This window comes from Camelus bactrianus, chromosome X, assembly GCF_048773025.1.
Source record: "Camelus bactrianus isolate YW-2024 breed Bactrian camel chromosome X, ASM4877302v1, whole genome shotgun sequence".
In the NCBI taxonomy this organism is placed as follows: domain Eukaryota; kingdom Metazoa; phylum Chordata; class Mammalia; order Artiodactyla; family Camelidae; genus Camelus; species Camelus bactrianus.
Window position 1 is genome coordinate 10,053,348 of NC_133575.1, and position 20,162 is coordinate 10,073,509.

Consider the following 20,162-nt stretch of genomic DNA (forward strand, 5'->3'; position numbering starts at 1 on the left):
CATTTTTATTTATTCCGTTACCATATACAGTTAAAGGAAATTCGGAGTTTACAAAATACACTATGGAACTGCAGCCTTTCAATACCATCTGATCAACTCCGCATGACAAACTGAGACTGTTGGAGGCTCCTCCGGTTTTGAATTTCAGTTTACACACATCACCAACGTTTTTTCTTTCCTCATTGTCTCCATCTCCCGACCCCCACCCCTTAGAATGCTCATTTGGGGCAGACACTATTTGTAATGAAAATCTGGCTTCTCAGACTAGTATTTCCCTTGCTGTTGACTTCACTTTCAGACCCACAGAGCAACATAGTCATCGCAGCCACACGAGCGAAGGTAGCTCACTTCATGAGTGAGTACAGGCTCACTGTGTAACAGTGCCCGGTTCCAGCCTTGACAGCGTGGCCAATAACCCATGGTCTGCTGACTCACGGGTGGCACTCCTGTCTTCCCACTGACATCTGCGGTCTTCTCTGTCATTTCATCTTATTCAAGCTCGGTACTTCAGAGCCTAGAATGTTCTGGATTAAAGACTCTTCCAGTGATCTCCCAAGTGTCTTTACAGAGAAAACGCTGCTGGTCTTGGTGACAACTGGCCTTCTGGGGACTCGGGTCCCTCCCTATCTGCTAATATGATTCAATTTCCTACTTCCTAGGGGATTGGAGAGAAAGCCATCTCCCAGCTTGCCAGGTCGCTGTGGCCAGTTTATATCTGAGAATCCCATAAAACCTAATAAAGGGCTATGTCTTCTGGGGTGCTTCAAATATTTAAGGATTAACAGAATGCTTCTGACATTGAGGAGGGGTGATTATTCCATCAGAAGATGAGGTTACAATGCTCCACTTGGCACCTCAGACCACTGAGGAGGAGGACACGGCAAACCACCACATTGTGAGGCTAAAGGGACATGCCCTGACCAGGCACACTGGAACCCTCGCCAGCCGTCACCGAACCCCCAGCCCGCTCTCCACAAGCCCTGAGCGGCCTCCGGGCACCTCCGCTTGGGAAGCGGAGGCGGACTCTTCTACGTGGTGTTTTAGGGAAAGCTTTTTGGCTTTGAGGCGAAGTATAGCTGTCTTTGAGAGACATTTAAAAGACATTTAAAGACTTTGGAAGACATTTAAGAGGAAAAGCAGGATGCCTGGACAAGAACAGAACTGCACAAAACACACAGTTGGTACCCAATCAATGTCTGCTGAAGGACTATCTGCTGGAACGCAAGGGAGCAGCCGGGGGCCCTGCCGCTCAAGGAAGGGACCTTCAGGTCCCCCAGCACAGTGACTCAGGGACTCTCTGCACAGGATTCATCCATTCTCCGTCCTCATCTCCTCACGTGGGCGGGGATGTCTCCAGACATGCGGGCAGTCAGGCACAGGCTGCTTGGCAATGACAATGAGAAACCACCGACCGCCCAACGCTAGTGCGTTTTCTGAGAAAACCATGGCAGCCATGCCTGAGACGCTTAATTCAGCATCAAACTCCTCCTCCTCCCGCAGATGTGGAGATGGGAACAGCAAGTGGATGGATGCTTTCCAGTACTTCCGGGAAGGCCCTTTGACAACAGTAAATCTCGAGATCCAAAGGGAAGGAAAATCATGACTATGAAATTTTCTATTTCTGAGCCAAACTGAAATAAAGACACTAAATATAAAATTATAAAATTTCCAAGAGCACAGTATACGGTCTGTTTAAAAGGACAGGGTCCCATCACTTAAAAGGGAGTCACCCGATTGCAGGGAGAAGCCTCAGCCTGAATGGTGCAGTAGAGCACCATCGATTCTGGGCAGCGGTCAAGGAGAAGGAAAATGTGCACACGCAGGAAGGCCCTGGCTGATGCCCTTCGGAGGGAGGCCTGCAAATGTTCCCCTCAGAGAGGAGAAGGGAGAGACGGGCAGGAGACCCATCAGTGTCCTTGAAGCACAGAAGACTGTGACATCTCGGACCCTAATTGTGGCCGGGGCTGAGCTGAGCGGTGGTGGCTGATGGCTGTCACCGAGGGTGGGTACGACACCTAGGCTAGGTGGATGTCACCGAAGGTGGGTATGACACAAACGATGGGGACTTAAGGAAAAGAAATCAAAATAATGCCGTCTACACCCTTTGCCCCCATTTACTCAGAAAATGTCATTTAGTGACGAGGCTGAGTAACTGACCTGCAGACTGGGATGCTCTCTGCCATCTAGGAAATTATCACCGGAAGCAACTAAGGGTAACGAGTGAGCTTCCTAGAAAGACCATATTCACTGGGCAAGGTCTCTGAAAGCTGTGTCTGTCATCCTCCATGTTTAGCTATTATTTGCAATATTAAAGGAAACTATAACAACACTGCAGGATGTAGCTGAGGTCAGCCGACGATGGCCACTTGTTTTTGTAAGTAAAGTTTTATTGGAACACAGCCACGCCCATTTGCTTATATACTATCGATGGCTGTCTCATGCAACAACGGTAGATGTGAGCACTTAGAACAGCCCGTGTGGCCCACGGAGCCTACATCCTTGCTCTCTAGCCCTTTACAGATGATGTGTGCTGACTCTTGAGATCAATACAGCTAGTAAGGCTTGAATATAGAGAACAGTTACTGCTATTGATCGAATCAGCCTACAGAACAGGGAAGTATTTTCTCTTATGACACGTTCTCTGAAGAAACTATCCAAATTCTCCCCTTGGGCCTCGTCGTCTGCTATTTCATCTGCCACCAATCAGCAAACTTCTTGCTAAAACCAAGATTATACTGCACAGAATGGTCCCTAAGATGAGGTAGCCCCCTTCTGCTCCTATGGCGTGGGCTGAGAGGACAGGGGAAGGATGACATTTGCAAGAGAAAGATTACTAAAGGAATAAATAAGCGAACAAATGGATGAGCCACCAAGTCCATTGATAAAGCTGGTATTACAGCAGCCCTCTCTTTTTTGGGGGGGGGGTGTTATTTATTTATTTAATGGAGGTGCTGGGGATTGAACCCAGGACCTCATGCATGCTAGGTATGCATCCTATCGCTGAGCTATACCTTCTCTGGTAGCCTCCCTCTCTTAAAAGCCACCTTCTTTCTGTCCCACAACCATCCCTCTTCCTGGTCAACCATCTCACATGGATGTGCATCTGGCCCCAAGGAGGAAAACACCCGAGACTGTCTCGGAAGAATCCAATTTATCACCAGTCCCAGTGAGGGGAAGTTTACATCATGGGGATCCTGGCCACTTCACATGTCCTCAGATACAGCAAGGCTGATAAGTCATGATATTAACATCATTCCCTGTAAATTGACCTGTACCTCCAAACAGCCGGGAAATGCGATTTTTTTCTATGACAATCTGCATTCAAGGTTTCCACTCAGTTTCACGGAGGGCAAATCTACATTTCCAGAAACGAGTCAGAATTCTTTGTCTAAAGAAATAGCAAGGCCAAGTCTTTCAAAGTATGCTAATGGAAATGATAATATAAAAGGATAAGAAGGGCCAAATGGCTCGTTGAGATCTTCTTGTGTTTAAATTTTCTAAAAAAAAAATAAATAAAAGCAAGCTGTATCATACCTATCACATATGTCCAGCACCATCTGGCTAGCCCCGCTATTCTCTACAGCCTAGTCCCCAGACACCTTCCCTTCAAATGTCCTCCTTGGCAGATTCTTACAGGAAAAAATTGCATCTAAAACCTTCTCTGTACCATATTTATATAATCAAGTTTGAGAACATCAATAAAAATCTCAACATCAGATAATTCTTGCATCACTAGGAACATTGTAACATGTTTACTGGGTGTCCCTCTGGGTTTTGAGCACACAGGTCATACACCCCAGGGGGATGCTTTTCTTCCTAAACAAAACAAAATACAAAAAAAAAAAAAAAAAAGAGGGAAGTGGCCAAAAGTACCCATATTTTGCTAAAAAGCAAACAAACAACAACAAAAAACCCCAACACTTAAGAAATTAGACCTCTTTGATTAAACAGATTTAAGTGGCTGTCCTCCTTTTTTAATCAGGTCAACAATTCTAACTCATTTCTTGCTTCGCCTCTGCCCTATACTTTATCTTAAATTACACACTATTTCTGATTTTCCACATTTTTCTTTTCACGTGGTTAGAAATTTAATTTGATACCTTGAATTCTGAAATCTATTTGCGCAATGATTTATAGGCGCCTAACTAGCTGGACAGTAATTAGTTCAGTGGATTCCAGTTTCCTCTAGGGAGTAAAAATCATTTTCGTAACACACTTAGTAGTCTTTTTTTTCCCTGATACAATCAAGCAACTGATTCAATTGTTTTCCTGTCCCTTGATTACACACTCCCAGCAATTCCAGATGCTCTGGTTTTCACAAATGAATTGACATCGAGTACTACTCCACAGCAATGAACAGAAATGTGACTCTCCATCGCTCTAATGTTGAGTACTGTGATCTAGTTTCTTGGCTTCTGTCTTATTTATTTCCTCCACTTATTCCATTTCACTGCATCTGCTTACTCAATCCTCAACACTCTGATTTAATTTAATGCTTCTGATTTAAAAACCGTCATTTGTAATAATTTGGCATTCCTTACATCCGTCTGAGAAAACCTGCTTGCTTTCTATACAAATTCCCAATAACTGCTAAATACTTCCTGTGAATTTGGACCATCCAGGAGTGTTCCGGGACAAAAGCTATGAGACTATTTCAAAACCACATCTGCTTTCTTTCATTCTTCTTCTTTTTCAAAGGACTTGGATTCTTTTTGTTGAAAATAGGAACAAAGTCACCCTGATTTAGTTTAAAGAAACTGCTTTCTTTGTCCTGCCGAAATTCCTGGGAAGGGACACCGGCTAAAAAGGTGGAGGTCAGTTTATAAAGCTAAGTTTAATTTGTATTCTAAGTAAACACTATAATAATTATCTGAGGCTATTAATTCACAAGCAATTGGGTGCTAGTCGCTGGGCCATCATACTCCAGATTCAGAGACAAGTGCTGCTGCTAGCACCGACTACGGAAACAAGGGGGAAAGAGAGAACAGAGTGAGGAAAATATACGTGCCTAAGGAGCTCTGTGGGAACTGACAATGGACAGGATTCAATTTAGTAAATTAAATCCCTGGCTGAAAGGCTTAAAAGAAAAAAAAGGGGGGCGAGGAACTCCCAGATCTACCAGCTCAAGAATTACATAATGCATTCTCCAATTGTGTCAAAATTTTAGGTGCTAATTTCAACAAAGAAAACACTGATTTTTAAAAATTTAAAATTTAACCTGAAGGAATACTAGTGTGACAAGCACGCACAATGATGCTGGAGGGTCAGTTTTAAACCTCTGTGTGCTGTGTGTGCCTTGAATGACAATGGGCGAGCAAACGGGGGAAACCACAAAGATGACACTCACGAGACCTCTGACTTTGCGTAGCTGGCATGTGAACATGCTCATCTACGTGAAGCTTAGGAGGTAAACTGCCCTCCAGATCAACATCTCTGGTGGGTCACACAGCGATCACAGTCCCTGCTGCTGTGGTCCAAATCCACTCCCTGGCCCTGCTCTTCCCTCAGTCGTGTACTTACATGTGATACCATCTTGTGGAAACTTGGTATTTCTGAATTACTTAACAAACAGCTAGTGTTTATCAATTTGGGGAATTTTTCAAGTTTCTCCAGGAATGATCATTTGCTTCTAATTTTGTCTCTAAAACCATCATTAATGAGTTTTCATATACAGACTGTCAGGGATGTAGTGGCAGACTGTAGACTTGGTATTAAATAATCTTTAATTGATCAAAAATAGTAGCCTTCCACACGAATCCACGATGGTGAGAACCACAATCACATAGTAAGGAACTTACATTGGTTTTATGCCCCTTTCCTGCTTTGGGAGAGAAAAGCGAAAGGTATCTTTTTTTTTTTTTTTTTTTTTTTTTTTTTTTTTGCGGAGACCAAAGTGATTTATCTGCCAATGGCAAACACCTTATTCATAAAAAGTGTACACTAAGCGTCGATTTTAGGGGGAAACTGCTACAACTATGGTCGGCTTCCTCACAACAATGCTCTTACATGTCTGCGTCCCCCAAGCTCTCTCTAATCATAACGGAAATGCATCTGTAAACTTTTACCTCAGTTCCTCAGGTTCATAAGTATTCCCAACAGCTTCTCTTACTGCTATTTGGTCATCGATGTAAATTAAAAATATACACATATAAGAAAAGGCAGGGCTTTTTTTTTTTTTTTTTTTTTTTTTTTGCTGGTTTCTGTTGTTGCTGTTGGGGAGGGATAGGTTTGATGCAGGGATTAAGCTAAGCTACCGGTTTTAAAAATCTAAGTGCTATGTATTGAATGCCACTGATTTATGCATCTAAAAATGTCTACAAATGGCAAATGTTATGCATATTGTATCATACTATACAATGCGATTATTTTAAAAAATGAAATTGTTCCGTTTAGGATAAAATATTCAAGTACTGGGGACAGAAGACATTCCCTGCAAAAACAAGCAGCCTCTTCCCGAGCTTGTCGCCACACTGAAATACGTGAAATTGCCGTTTCTGTGGGTGTAAAATGGTTGCCTGTCAGCAATTTCAGACCGTTCAACCTATACATTCGTAAGTAAGACACAGCTGTACCTCTATCTGGTAGAATAACTATTGTTTAGTGACTGTCAGTGGGTCTCGGGGTCAAGAGAAACCACCTTAGAACGGGTCACTTTGGATCTAAGAGCCACTGCGGGTGGAGAATACGTTCTTGCACCTTTAGGAGTCTGTAACTTTGGGTGAGGGAGATAAATTACAGCGCGGTGAGATGCTGTTAACCTAACAGAGGCTGAGCTGATCCTACGGGGTATCGACCTTGAATCAGTCATTATCTAGGAAACGACCAATTAATTTTACTTTCTATTTTCTGCCATCTTCCTCCCGCAAAACACTTTTTTCCCCAAAAAAGCCATTCCGTATGTCAAAATTGGGATGTGTTCTCAGATTCCATTTAAGGAACGGGACCTGTGTGGATTTTCCTTCCCCACATCTCCAAGTCATAAATAGCAGAAGACCCTGGACCCCTTTCCATCAGCTCCAGTCTACAGAGCTGACTTCCCCTCTCTCAAGCTCCAACTGTAAACGGTTATTACGTGTCAGTCAGGGTCCGATACACGGAAATAGCACTCGTATTAAATAAGAAAATTAGAGAATGTCCAAAATCTCTATAGCATCAGCGGAACCAAAGCATATTTAATGCACGTGCCCCTCCCGTTTCCCCTGGGCATTAGCACAAAACAATGCAGTCCGTGTCCCGGGAACATAGCATGCGGAGCCTGGGACCTCAGTTATGACTCATTATAGTAATTAGAAAAGACAGCTTCCCCAATCCTGCTCCCCAAGGTGACAGACTGCGGACATCCTTCTGTGCCAGACCATGTTCGGGAGAGAGATGGGGACCGGGAATGGGTTGAGGAAGGGCTGCTCTATTCACATCTGCCTCCAGAAGCAAGCCTCCCTGAAAGCGAGGCCAGGCCATCGGGATGGTTTCAAGCTTATCTGACAAGAGGCACAAACCCCGCCACCCCCTTTTCCGCCCCCCAGTGGAAAGCTTTAAACAGGCTATTGTCAGAGCCCTGGGTACCTTTTCTCTCTTGGCTTTGTTCAGTATTTTCCTCGGCGGCAGTTTCCATGGCTGGCTTCATACCATGCACCAAAAATGCCTTTGCCCGCTCCCCCAGCACACACTTCTCCCCCTCCTCTGCCTTTTCTTTTGGACTCCCCTCCGGCTCTTATTTACGCCCGCGTGACTGAGAGCTGCTGTTCTTCACTACAGAAGATTACAGTCCCTTCCAAGATGCGAAAGTCTCGGCGGCGTCGATCTCCCTCTGCCTACTGGTCCAGAGAGACAGCTGCCAAGGAGCCGGCAGCCGTACGTCACCGAGGATCCCGGTTATAAAACAGGCTCCCCGCGCGCGCGCCGCTGCCCGCGTCCCGATGCGGCTCCCCGGGGCCCCGCGCCCCCACCGGGCTGCGCTCTCGCTCTCCTGCGCGCGCCCCGGCGCGCTCCTCTCTCCCCGCCAACTGCGCGCGGTGAATGCTAATTAATTCTCCCAGGAAAGAACAGATCTGTGACATCAGAGCAGGGGCCGCGCGGGAGAGAGGAGAGAGCCCCCTCCCACCACGTGACCCAGCCGGTCGGCCCCGGCGCCTGTTCCTCTCGGCAGAGCGCAGGTCTTCGCCTAAGCTGCTCGCTCTTTCCCACGGGGCCCCCTTACCGGGCATCAGTTTGTTTTCCTTCATTTTCCCCCCAGCCCTGGCAGGATCTAGCCAAAGGACTTCCCGTGGTCTCCATTTGCTTTTTCTTTTTTCGCTATGTCCAGAGAAAGACGAGTATATGATAACATTTATATGTGGAATCTTAAAAAAAAAAAGGCTACAACCGAACTTACTTACAAAACAGAAGTAGACTCACAGACATAGAAAACAAATTTAGGGTTACCAAGGGGGACTGAGGGGCGAGGGATAAATTAGGAGTTTGCAATGAACAGATACACACTACTATATATCACATAGAAAAACAACAAGGACCTACTGTACAGCACAGGGAACTATATTCAATATCTTGCAATAACCTATAATGGAAGAGAATCTGAGAAAGAATAGATATTTATATAACTGAATCACTATGCTGTACACGAGAAACTAACACAACAATGTAAATCAACTACACTTTAATAACAATGCATGTCTTTTGCACAACCTCTAGCGAGCCAGGTAGATTGATTTGAAAATATATATATTAAAAAGCGGAGAAAAAGTACTTAAGGGGGAAGAGAGACCAAATACAGATTTAACAATAGCAGTGTAGCAATTCAGTAACAGAACCCATTTCTTGATCTACAGCTAAGTTATATAATGGCAAGGGAAACTTTAGCTCAAGCCCAATTCATAAAAAAGGACCCATCCTTATTTAAAAATAAGCATAATATGCTACAAGTATATCTGGCTGGCGTTTTGGTGGCTCCTTGGAATAAAAAATCAAAATCGAGTGGCTTTTTCTTGTCGGATGTGGTTACTTTAATATGGAGCTTTATTACTTACAACTCCTCACTCAAAGTCAAAAGGCGGTTTTCGAGAGCATTCTGAATGTTCAGCAGAAAGGCTACTGTACCAATAATGATTTTGATTGTCAGTTTCACAAGTCTTCTTGCTTACCCAGATACTACTGGACCAATGTCAACCCATCTAAGCACAGAATCCTTTATCATGGTCGTAAGCCATGTGTTTCCAAGCATCACTAATTTCTGCACCATTTTTTTAAGCATTTGTTGGACCCACTTACCTGCATTGTCCCTATTTAAAAGATTTATCGAAACTCAGTGGATCTCTCAGGGTTCATCCACGTATGCTAAGCGAAAAACAGTCAGACTGAGAAAGACAAATAGCATACGATTTTACGTATATGTGGAATCTAAATAACAAACGAAACAAAATAAACAAAACCCAGACTGAATGATACAGAGAACAGATTGGTGGTTGCCAGAGGGAAGGGGAATTGAGGGGGCGAAATGGGTGAAGGAGATTAAGAAGTACAGCCTTCCAGTTACACGATACATTAGTCATGGGGACATCACGTACGGCATGGAAAATACAGGCGATAATATTGCATTCGCTTTGTAAGGTGACAGATGGTAACTAGCCTTATTGTGGTGACTATTTTGCTGTGTATACAAATGTTGGATCACTATGTGGTATACTTGAAACTAATAGAGTATTATATGTCAATTATACCGCAATTAAAAAAATTATAGACACTCAAGTCAAATGCAGGGATGGCCGTTGATAAGCACAGGGTGAAGGGCTCCCTGACCGAGAACACAGTCTGCTAGTTGCTTGGGTTGAACACCCATCTCAGAAGCACATATAAAGACAAGTTGGAGGCCACCCCCTCCAGAAAAAAACAAACGTCTCCCAGGTCAGGGGGTTTTGGTGCTCAACATTTTTTAAAAAGTGTAAGATCCTGAATCAAAAGCCTCTGACAACCTGATCTTTTAATGCATTAGTTTTGGATAATTCAATACCCCTGGTCTTGTTAAACCAGAAAAGACTGTGAAAACCAGTTTAGCCTGTTTCAACATTTTCTTTTATTTTTACATCTCATTTTTCACTTTGCCCATCGGCCTAGGAGACCACGCCCACCATCAACCATCCCCTTCAATTATGGCCACAGTCGATCTGATCTTATTGTCTCATGGCAAGGAGACTGAGAAGAACGGCAGCCTAAAATTTCAGACTTGCAGGAAGAGATTCATTTGTGATGCAGCTGACCTGCACAGGAGAACCTGATGATGTGACCAAACAGGATGGTCTTAAACCATTTGTGCAAAGACGGCTTAGGTGCATTCAGATAGGAAGGTGGCAACTGTTTTGTGACAGGCGTGTCCTCCCTCAGCAGTGGTTCAAGAGAGAAATGGTACCAAAACAAAAGTCAATTCAGCGCAAAAGGGGACATTTGTGATTAGCTATGTTACTGGTTTTCATTGAGAAAGTATTCAGTCAAAAGCAAAATTATCCAATTATAGAACTGGCAGAATAGAATAATTTAGGGGAGCTATTACTTAAGAATAGTATTTTTATTGAAGTATTGTTAATTTACAATGTTGTGTTAGTTTCTGGTGTACAGCATAGTGATTCAGTTATATATATATATATTCTTTTTCATATTCTTTTCATTACAGGTTATTACAAGGTAATAAATATAGCTCCTTCTTAGTACTTCAATTTAAAAAACCCTACCAAATTAAAAAAAACAAGAATAGTATTTTTAAGTGTTAGTAGAAGTGAGAAGGCAGAAGATGAAAGACATTCTAAATTTAAGGCCAACTCTCATTTTGTATCACAGTCACAAAATCAAAACCATTGGACAAAATCGTCACAAATTCTCCAACTGACAGTTTGATCTCCTTTTCACCTTGAAAAACTACAGACAATTCATCGCTTTTGCCTCATTTGCAACTTGATCGTTTTCTTTTCCTTGGACTGACCGTTAGTGTGACAATTCTACAAGTTACCATTGTATCACTTTAGAAGCAGCCTCAAAACCTCATTGGTGTGTATGAGAAATGACTTGAATCAGAAGAAAACATGATAGAGAAATGGTTCGCAGACAGACAGAAAACAGAACATAACATTTACAACATTTCTGAGATACGTGTCCATTTTGGGCCAGAAAATAACATGAGTATGTAGATTGAAGAGGATGGGAAATGTCTCCCAGAGCTGGAAATTATTCTTTGCGTCTCACAACACTGCCCCCCGCCCACTTCAGACACCGATCTCAAATCCAGGCTGTCCCCCGTGCTTCGGACCAGCTATACATGGAGCTTCCAATGACCCCCTCCTTGGGTATGATTAACTTGCTAGTGTCTCACAGAACTCATCGAAATATTTTACTGACTAGATTACTGGGTTTATTATAAAAAGAATATTAAAGGCCAGGAGAAACCTAAAATATGATTCTGCAAATCAAAGGCCCAATGAAGAGATGCAGAGGGCAAGGTCTGGGGAAAGGACACAGAGCTCCCAGCTCATTTCCACGTGTTCATCAGCCAGTAGCTCTCCAGACGCAGTCCTTGTGGGTTTTTTATGGAGGCTTCATTACGTAGGCATGACTGATTAAATGACTGGCCATTGGTAACTGAACTCAGTGTACGGCCCCTCTCCCCTCCCCGGACGTGAGGGGTGGAGGACAAAGGAGGAAAGGGAGTCGGGGTGGGAGTGCGAGAACCTCTGATCACGTGGCCGACTCCACTGACAACCAGCCCCCATCCTTAGGTTCCAAAAGTCCCTTCATTAACAAAAGACACTTTATCACTGCCCACCACAGGAAATTTCCCATGGTTTCAGGAGCTCTGTGCCAGAAATAGGACAAAGGCCAAATATATGTTTCTTATTACAAACTATAACATCACAGTCTCCAAGTACCATAAATTTGCCTTATTTTCCTCATATGATCCTGTGATCTCAATAGCTGATGGAAGTGTTAACCACAACAAGACCAAGGTGAGAGACTCCTGTGAGGGCCACTATGGACATCCTCCTGGTCAGGTAACTGGATGGTTGGTTCGTTCATTCATTCAACCAAGCTTCATCACGCACCTGCAGCATACCAGAGGCTGGTCACTATCCTGTTACATGACTCTGATTGTTCAGTCAGTTGGGAACTCACCAAGTTTTCCAATGATCCACCTACATATCCTTATCAGAGTCACACAGCTATCAGTAAAGTTAGCCAAACGTGTATTCCTTTCAACTTTCAGAATTATATTTTAGGTTTCTCCTGGCCTCAGAATGACTCCTCAGTGGGGAGTCATTAATCTCTAAGATGTTTCCATAGTCCCTCAAACCACAATTGATCCTTGAACAGCATGGGGGCTCGGGGCACTGAGGACCAGCAGTTGAAAATCTGAATATACCTTTACAGTTGACCCTCTGTAGACATGGTTCCAAATCTTCAAATCCGACCAACCTTGGATCATGTAATAGGTATTCAGAGGAAAGAAAAAAATCCATGCATAAGTGGACCCATGAAGTTCAAACCTGTGTTGTTCAAGTGTCAACTGTAATTCCTCTGAAACTGTCACACTCTATGGAAATTTTTTTCCCAAGTCCACCTCCCACTCAGTCCCCAAGGACAGAGTCTCCTCATGGCCATGCAGCTCCAGGCGACAGAGCATCATTCGTTCCCTTTCCATTCACCTCATTTGCCATTCTTGGCATTGACTCTGCTTTCTGGACCATCTCCATCCTCCTGGAGATGCGTGCTCCCTCCCTTCTCCTGAAGCCCCTTCACCTCACTCCTGAGTAAGGAGCTAAGACTACATTTGTGGAAGACATCATGGCGACCACCTCCGACAAAGACAGGCAACTCGTAGCCGGTGGCTGTCCCCAAGACTCAGCCATCTTAGCACTGCGACTCACCAGCCCTGGTACAAGCCTTTCTCTTTGCCCATCAAAGAAAATGAACACCCAGAGCAGCAACCCCAGAACCAAACACAACCTCATTTCACATTCTAGTGTGAAAATCCCTCACCTGCTTGAATGGATGAATTGTGAATAAACTGCATTTTAACAGAAATTAAGTGACTCTTACTTTCACACTACTCCCTAAGACAAAACCAAAGATGTGTTCTAGTAGCAAATACCTGAGCCTTTGGAGAGACTAGAGATACAAATACAGCAGGAATTTTTAAATCTTATGTTCAAAGCAGAAAAAGACACTATGAAGTGGTAGTAATATTCAAAATTATCATTCTTCTGTGCTGCGGTCAAGATATTGCCTAAGTTTAAAACACAGAAACTGCAGCATAGAGCCAGAGATTTAGAATGTGATTGTCCAGAATTGGGTCTTTGCCATCGTTAGACCTTCCCGGAAGCCTTAGCAATTTGGCAAAGCTCTGCTCCCATTACCAGAATGAAATTTCTAATTTTACATCCAACGTGGGTTTGAGTGCCTTTTGACTCCTTACTCTTCTTGCTCAATTATTCGCTTTCCTGTTGCGTTTCCTCAGTACCTCCTCTATATGTGTTATACTTCCCTTTACAGGGAAGGCTAAAGAGCTTCTTCCTTCATAGCACAAAGCTAAGAGCTGAAATGACCAAACTGGATGATGTACTGTTCGAAAACTCTTACAAACTGTAATGCTGCCTAAGTATCCGTCATCATCGTGAGAGTTTCTCCTTAATGGCAGAGGAGGTTCCTAGGCAGGGCAGGGCCATCGATCACAGGGCACGCACGGGAGCCTCCGGGAGCCAGCCTCTTCCCGCTCGAATCGGCTGTATTTAGCGACAGACAGCATCCTCCTTAGGAGACGCCAAAACCGTGACTGTTCAGATGGCAGACGCCATCTGAGAGGTGGTGAGCCTCCTTCTTCTGGCCAAAATGCCACTAAGCCTCATTTTGAAAAGCAGAGCAAGAGCACACACTGGGCAGGCGCAGGCTAAGGCGCCACGTGACGGACACAGGCGCAGCACGAGCGGTTTCGGCGTGCGGGGCGCGGGGCGGGGCGCGGGGCGGGGCGCGGGGCGGGGCGCGGGGCGGGGCGCGGGGCGGGGCGCGGGGCGGCGGCGTTTCTCCCGGTGCTGCAGCCCACAGCTGTCCGCTCCCCCAAAGTCAAGGCCAGCGCTGCTGCTTCTGTCCCATCTCTGAAAGCGGGGCTGCTCAACGTCCGCACGGGTGACAGCCGGGGCTGCATCACGGCGGGATCACTCTGGGGCCGTCCTGTGCACTGCAGGGGGCGGGGCAGCCACCCGGGTCCGTACCCGCGAGACGCCAGTGACTGCACCCTAGTCGTGACCACAAACGTCCCGAGGCGTTGCCAAATGTCTCCTGCGGGGCAAAATCACCCTGCTTGAGGGCCACTGACATCTCTCTCTTCCCTAAATTTCCTCCTGTGGGTCCTGTGGGTCCATGGTCCTCAGGCCTGGCTGCGCACTGGAATCATCTGGGGAGCTCTGAAAATGCGGATGCCTGGGTGCCGCCCTCACACATCCTGGTCTGATAGTCAGCGGCGTGAAGTGGGCACAAGAGCTTTAAAATTTTCCCAGGTGATCCCAATATGCAGTGAACTGGTCACTCCAACTGGCAGTGGGGCACACCAAATCTGTGCTGCAGTGACAGCGACACGATCAGAACTGCTTTATGAAAATTGTATCGACTACTGTTTGCTGGATGGAGAGGAGACGGGAGAGGCCAGAGTCAGGGTGACTGCACTCCACCAGAGAAGATGTGGAGACACTACACCCAGTCGAGGCAACAAGGTGATGGGAAACTAGGCATCAAGGTGAGGGAGATGGGATTCAGGGCTGAGTCCAGGAGTTCAGCGTGGATTCCTAGAAGGACGGCACATGGGGAGATCAGTGACGGAGGAGTTTCCTAGGGTCGCCGTCACAAAGTGCTACAAACCGGGTGGCCTTCCACCAGAGATTATTCTCTCCCAGTCCTGGGGTCTAGAAGTCCGAAAGCAAGATGTCTGCAGGGCCAAGCCCTCTCCAAAGGCTCGAGGGGAGCACCCATCCTTGCCCCTTCTAGCTTCTGGGGGTTGCTGGTGGTCCTTGGCTTATAGGTACAGCTTTCCAACCTCTGCCATCACATGGCACTTTCCCTGTGTGTCTGTGTCCCTTATCATGAGGACCCCAGGCACACTGAACTAGGGCACAGTCTAATCGAGTATGGCCCTGTCTTAAGTCGGTTACATCTACAAAGACCCTACTTCAGTGGGGGTACATTCACAGGTACCAGGGCTTAGGGCTTTGACATATTTTTCTGGGGGCTACAGTTCAACCCACAATGAGTGAGGTAAGTGAGTGAGAAAGTCTACCAAGTCTGGAAGCCCCGTGGGCAGTGTCCGTGCAGCTGCTCAGACTGGCTGAGTTTGGGCATGAAGACTTGGGCATTATCAGCAGAGAGGAAGCAATTACCATCATGGGAAGGGGTGAGATGCCCACAGAGGAGAAAGCCTTGTGGGACCACCCAATTCAGGGGTCTCTAGTGGAAGGACTACTCAGGGGATGCAGAGGATGCAGGAGACCTAGGGCAGGACCCTGTCATGGAGGAGGAGGGATTTCTGAGAAGGAAGAGGTGGTCCACAGTCCAGGCAGCCAGAAGGCCAGGACTCGGCAAAGGTCACTGAAAGGGAAAATTCCACTTTCCTTACCAGCATCAGTAGAAAGATAGAATGGAAAGCAGACTAGAGAGGAAGCAGGGGGAGCCTACTTTCTAAAGACACGTGACAGTGGCGGGAGGGCACGAGAAAGACGCCGGCAGAGTAAGGGGAGAAACACAGTAAGGAAAAGAATCCTGAAACATTTTATGCTGAAAAGGCGGTGGTGGTTGAAAGAGAGGGATTTCAGAAGAGGCAAGTGAAGGTAGAGAAAAAAATGAATGGATATCCTAGGACAGGCGGAGGGCCAGCTCTTGGGGGGAAATGGAGGGAAAAGGGACCGGTTCCCCAAGATGCAAGGAGTTTCATCTTAGAAGAGGTGGCGGGGGCAGGGAGGGAAAAGGGGCGACCTGTCCGGCCCTGAGAAGGGTACACTTGTTACTTGATGTAGTCCACGGCACAGCCTGAGGAGGGAGGGATCGTTAGCCCCTTTGACAGGTGATGTCACAGAAGATACGACAGTGTTGATCGCAGTAAGGAAGGCAGCTTGCCCTGAGCGCGGACTGCCTGGGGTCAGGAGTGGGGCTGAGTCTTCAGGAGGTCAGAGCCCAGAGGCAGAGCCAGGGAGATAACTCCCTCCCTGCGTGTCTCATCACCCTGGGGAGAAGTGGACCCCAGTATGATGGAGCCCCACGGAAAGCCAAAACCCAAACAAGGATCAGGTGATGGGTTTTGAAACTGGCTTTGATTAAAAAGGGGAAAGTTTCTATTTCTTCCTGTGTACGCAAGGCGTGCACCAGTCCCTACTCCATTAGCCAGAAACCCCAGGGCCCAGGGTATGCTCTTACTCGGAGGGAGCTGGTGGTTCAACCTCAAAGCTGGGTGGAACTGGGGTGCTCTCTGGGGGATTTTTCTCACATCATCTGCCAAAAGCCCAGCCCACGCCGTCCCCACCCAACTCCTCTTCTTCTCCTGGAAGGCAGAGCCCAAAGCCCACCTCCTTGGTTAAATCCACGCAGTCTCCTCTTCCTCCTGTCCTCCCCTCGGGCGCTGTTATAAATGCTGCCTCTCTGAATCACAGCTACTTCCGCTGGAGAGACACTTTCCTGCCTCCCACACAGGTGGGAGACCAAAACTTGTACCAACCAGGACCAAACTGGCCCTCAATGTTATACCCCTAAGGAAGGCAAGGCTCTCCATCTTTGGCCTTTTTGGGGCAGGAAGCCAGACATTTTCAAATTTAAAGTTAAATCACAAGTCATATGCCCTCTGGAAATTCTCAATGGAAGTTGGAAAATGACGGGATGAGCCCATCAGGGTAGGAATAAAGATGGTGCGGGCCCTTTAAATTCTGAGAAGTCAAAGGGCATTACAGGAGGCCTTCTTCATGCCTAGCAGCTTCTCCGGCTGGCTCCTCGTCCTCACCTCACTGTCCTCACTTCCTCACTGTGCAGGAGTCACTGTCACCTTTCCCTGAAGTGGGGTCAATGTGTGGATTAAAGGGTTTCTAGCTGTTGGGCTGCTGGGTAAAGGTTCTGTATCAGGCAGGCACACAGACTCTCACCTCCCTCTTGGGGAATCGACCCGCCCCCCAGGCCCACCCCCGACAGTGCTGACTTTGTGTAGATCTGAGCAGCGGAAGGCATCAACAGCCCCAGGGGCCGGTGATACCCTCCCACTCTGTACACTAGCCTCTTCTATTATCCCCAGGTGATACCCTCCCACTCTGTACACTAGCCTCTTCTATTATCCCCAGGTCATCACACAAAGACTGTAAGCACCATCTACCAGGGACACTTGGCCGGGTCCCTTCAAGAGCCGTTTCCACCTGCTGCAGGCCAAAGAGGGCTGGTTGTGGAGTGCAGGGAACAGGCTCAGCGCGCACCCAGCGGCCCAGCACACCCACACGAGACGTGAGGCTAGCGCAGGAGGGGTGGACAGAGGTCAGCACTTGGGGACTGAGGGTCCCTCTGTACCAGCGTTGCTGCAGGAACTTTAACCCATGCTTTTTCAGTTTTGCCTTCACGACGGCATTGAGAGGCCCGCATAACCACCCACTTCGCATAGACGAAGGATCCAACACCAAAGGGAGCCAAAGGGACTTGCCAAGGTCACGCAGGCGGTCAGAGGCCGAGCTGAGTCCTGACTCAGCCACTGGATGTCAAAGCTGGGAACTCGTGAGTCAGGAAGCCACGACGGAGGCCAGGAGGTCAGGTGCACCAACTCAGAGAATCCGGGTCGCCACCAAAGCCTTGCTCAGAAAGACAAGAAACAGGGGGCCGCGAACATCCGCGGAGTCAGGCTCCCTCGCCCGCTGGCTTCCAGGCCAGCTCCACCATTTACCACCTTATTATACCACACGACCTTTCTGAGCCTCAGCTTTGCCATCTCTTAAACGGGCTCTTAGAGATGGCCCTTCGTCAGGTTACTCAGGGCAGCGAAGGACTGCACGTAGAGTCTCAGCACAGTGCGTCCTCCGCGCTGCTTACGAAGGGCTGTCACTGCTGTCCTGTGTTGTCCATGCTCCCACCAGCATCACAGGTCAGAGGAAGAGGCGGTGCGAGGAAGGAACAGCTGCTGATTCTCTGTCGTTCCAGATCCGTCCTTGTCCCTGACGGGTTCACTTCCGTGCCCTCGCCCGGCCTGACTGGATGTCTAAGGGCACGCCCTACCCGACACCTGCCCCCGACCTCCCTGCCGAGATACAGCTTGGATGCAATGCCTGCGAGTAATCTGCAAGTAAATCAATGGAACTGAGATGAACAAGGGAACGCGATTAAAAAAGAGGTGCCTCCAAGGGCACTCTTCAGCAAATTGTCCAGATTGGTTTCTGGAACCTGGAGGGTGGTGCTGACACCTGGGTACTCAAGATCAAATTAGATTTGCCTCTGATTTTTTTTTTTTTAAATCACAGAGAGTCCCGCTCTCAGAAGGGCCTCAAGCTTGGTTTCACATTCTTCTGTCAATGTCTGGAAATTCTCTATAATTTGATCTTTGAACTTGGGTTCTGCAAGTGAAATCCAATGGGACAACGGAACATGTGTATAAGCAGGGGACCTATGCATTCCTTGCCCCCTCCCTGCGTACAGCATTCACAGCACCCCATGCACAGGATGCCGGTGGTCCACAAGGCACGGGAAGTTCAGTGAGATTCACTGTCAGTACAGGGGAAGGAAGTTATGTCTACCATTGAGTGCGCACTGGCTCTGTCTTGCCGGTCATGATGACGTGGGCAACTCACCTCTCAGCCTGTTTCCTCACCTTTCTCTCCACGTGACCTTCCTGAAACTACCTACTCAGATGAAGGACGATGGGCATCCCAAACAAGCAGTCTCACACCAAGTGATTCTGATAAACACATCAAAGTCTGAAAACCACTGATTTGTGGAAGAGTATGATTCTCCAACATGCAGCTTGACAGAATATTTGAGATTTACCAGTACGGAGCTTGACAAGAGAATATGTTAAATTTACTTTCTGATGTTAGAATGCCTGTTCTTCCTACTTCAGGGAAACACCTAGGATTGGCAGATCTGTAACTCAAATGCCCTCAGATTAAAGTCTACAGAAAACCAGTGCCTTGTTGGATCAGCTGCTGGGTGGTCCAGGGTTGCTATAAAATATGAACTGCACAAAAATGTGAGCTATTTCATTTAGTCTACTGCTGGTGAGAATCTACACTACAAAAGACCAAGCCCCACATATTTTAAAATATATTCACATTTATGCAAATACCATATTTTATTAAATTGCCTCTTCTGTTTATTTTCTGGGATAGAAATTAGGAGAAGTAGGATGAAGTCACTTAAGTGACTCCACTACTTTACTCCACTAAAATAATCAGTGGGCTTTGAAAGTTGGAAACCATCAATGACATACTGTATTGTGAAAAGCAATCTATTTTTTTCTTTAAAGCTATGAGGACTAGGTCAGGTGAAAGTCATCTTCTATGCTGACCTCACAAGTCATTTGATAAAATCTTTTTTGTATTTTGGGGGATGAAATAGCGAAATGCCGGCAACGAGCCAGTATACTTGAAAACATGCCTGCATTCTGTACTTGCAATCAACAAAATTTAAGGTCACTTAATCATACACTCAAGCGGAATCAGACTGGGATACTGTGCTTTCAAAGTAGTTGCTAAATGATGGATGTCATTTCAGAGCGGAAGGTTTCTAGTGTTGTGCCGTTTGGGCTTTGTCCTTGGTCTGCACCATGCAGATAGATGGCAATGCCGCGTAGGGTCCTAAGAGGGCCAGGCACTTCATCTTACCAACGAGGCACTTAAGATGAAGCCACCAGAGTCAAGCAACCTAGAATTTCTTCACAGAAACTACCATGAGAAGAATTTGGTTCCATTCTTCCCTGATTTTCTGGCCTGGCTTAAAATCAGCATTACACACACACCAAATTCTAAAGCAGGAAGAAATTTTCTCAAACCGTCTAGCTCTGCTCTCCTTTTTTGGTGCGTAATCAGGAAAGACAGGGCCAAAGATTTGGGTCTCGTGACTCACAACCAAACAAGCTCTTGTTTTCACGTGATGCAGAGTTATCAAAGTAAATATTCTGTTGGGATTAG

At 46.5% G+C, this 20,162-nt stretch overlaps 1 protein-coding gene across 5 annotated transcripts in view; it reads right to left on the reverse strand.

Annotated features, from left to right (window-relative positions):
* The window catches only part of GPM6B (glycoprotein M6B), a 145,583-nt gene that overhangs the window by 36,597 nt on the left and 88,824 nt on the right, over positions 1-20,162 (reverse strand). For 2 of the 5 annotated variants that reach the window (XM_010966233.3, XM_010966234.3), the window contains exon 1: positions 7,564-7,881. The exons of 2 other annotated variants lie outside the window; for them this stretch is intronic. In XM_010966233.3, the coding sequence (XP_010964535.1) occupies positions 7,564-7,624 (61 nt within the window). In that variant the 5' untranslated portion in view covers positions 7,625-7,881. Of the gene's footprint in view, positions 1-7,563; positions 7,882-20,162 lie in introns of those variants that run through there. One more of the 5 variants, XM_010966236.3, reaches the window with a different exon arrangement.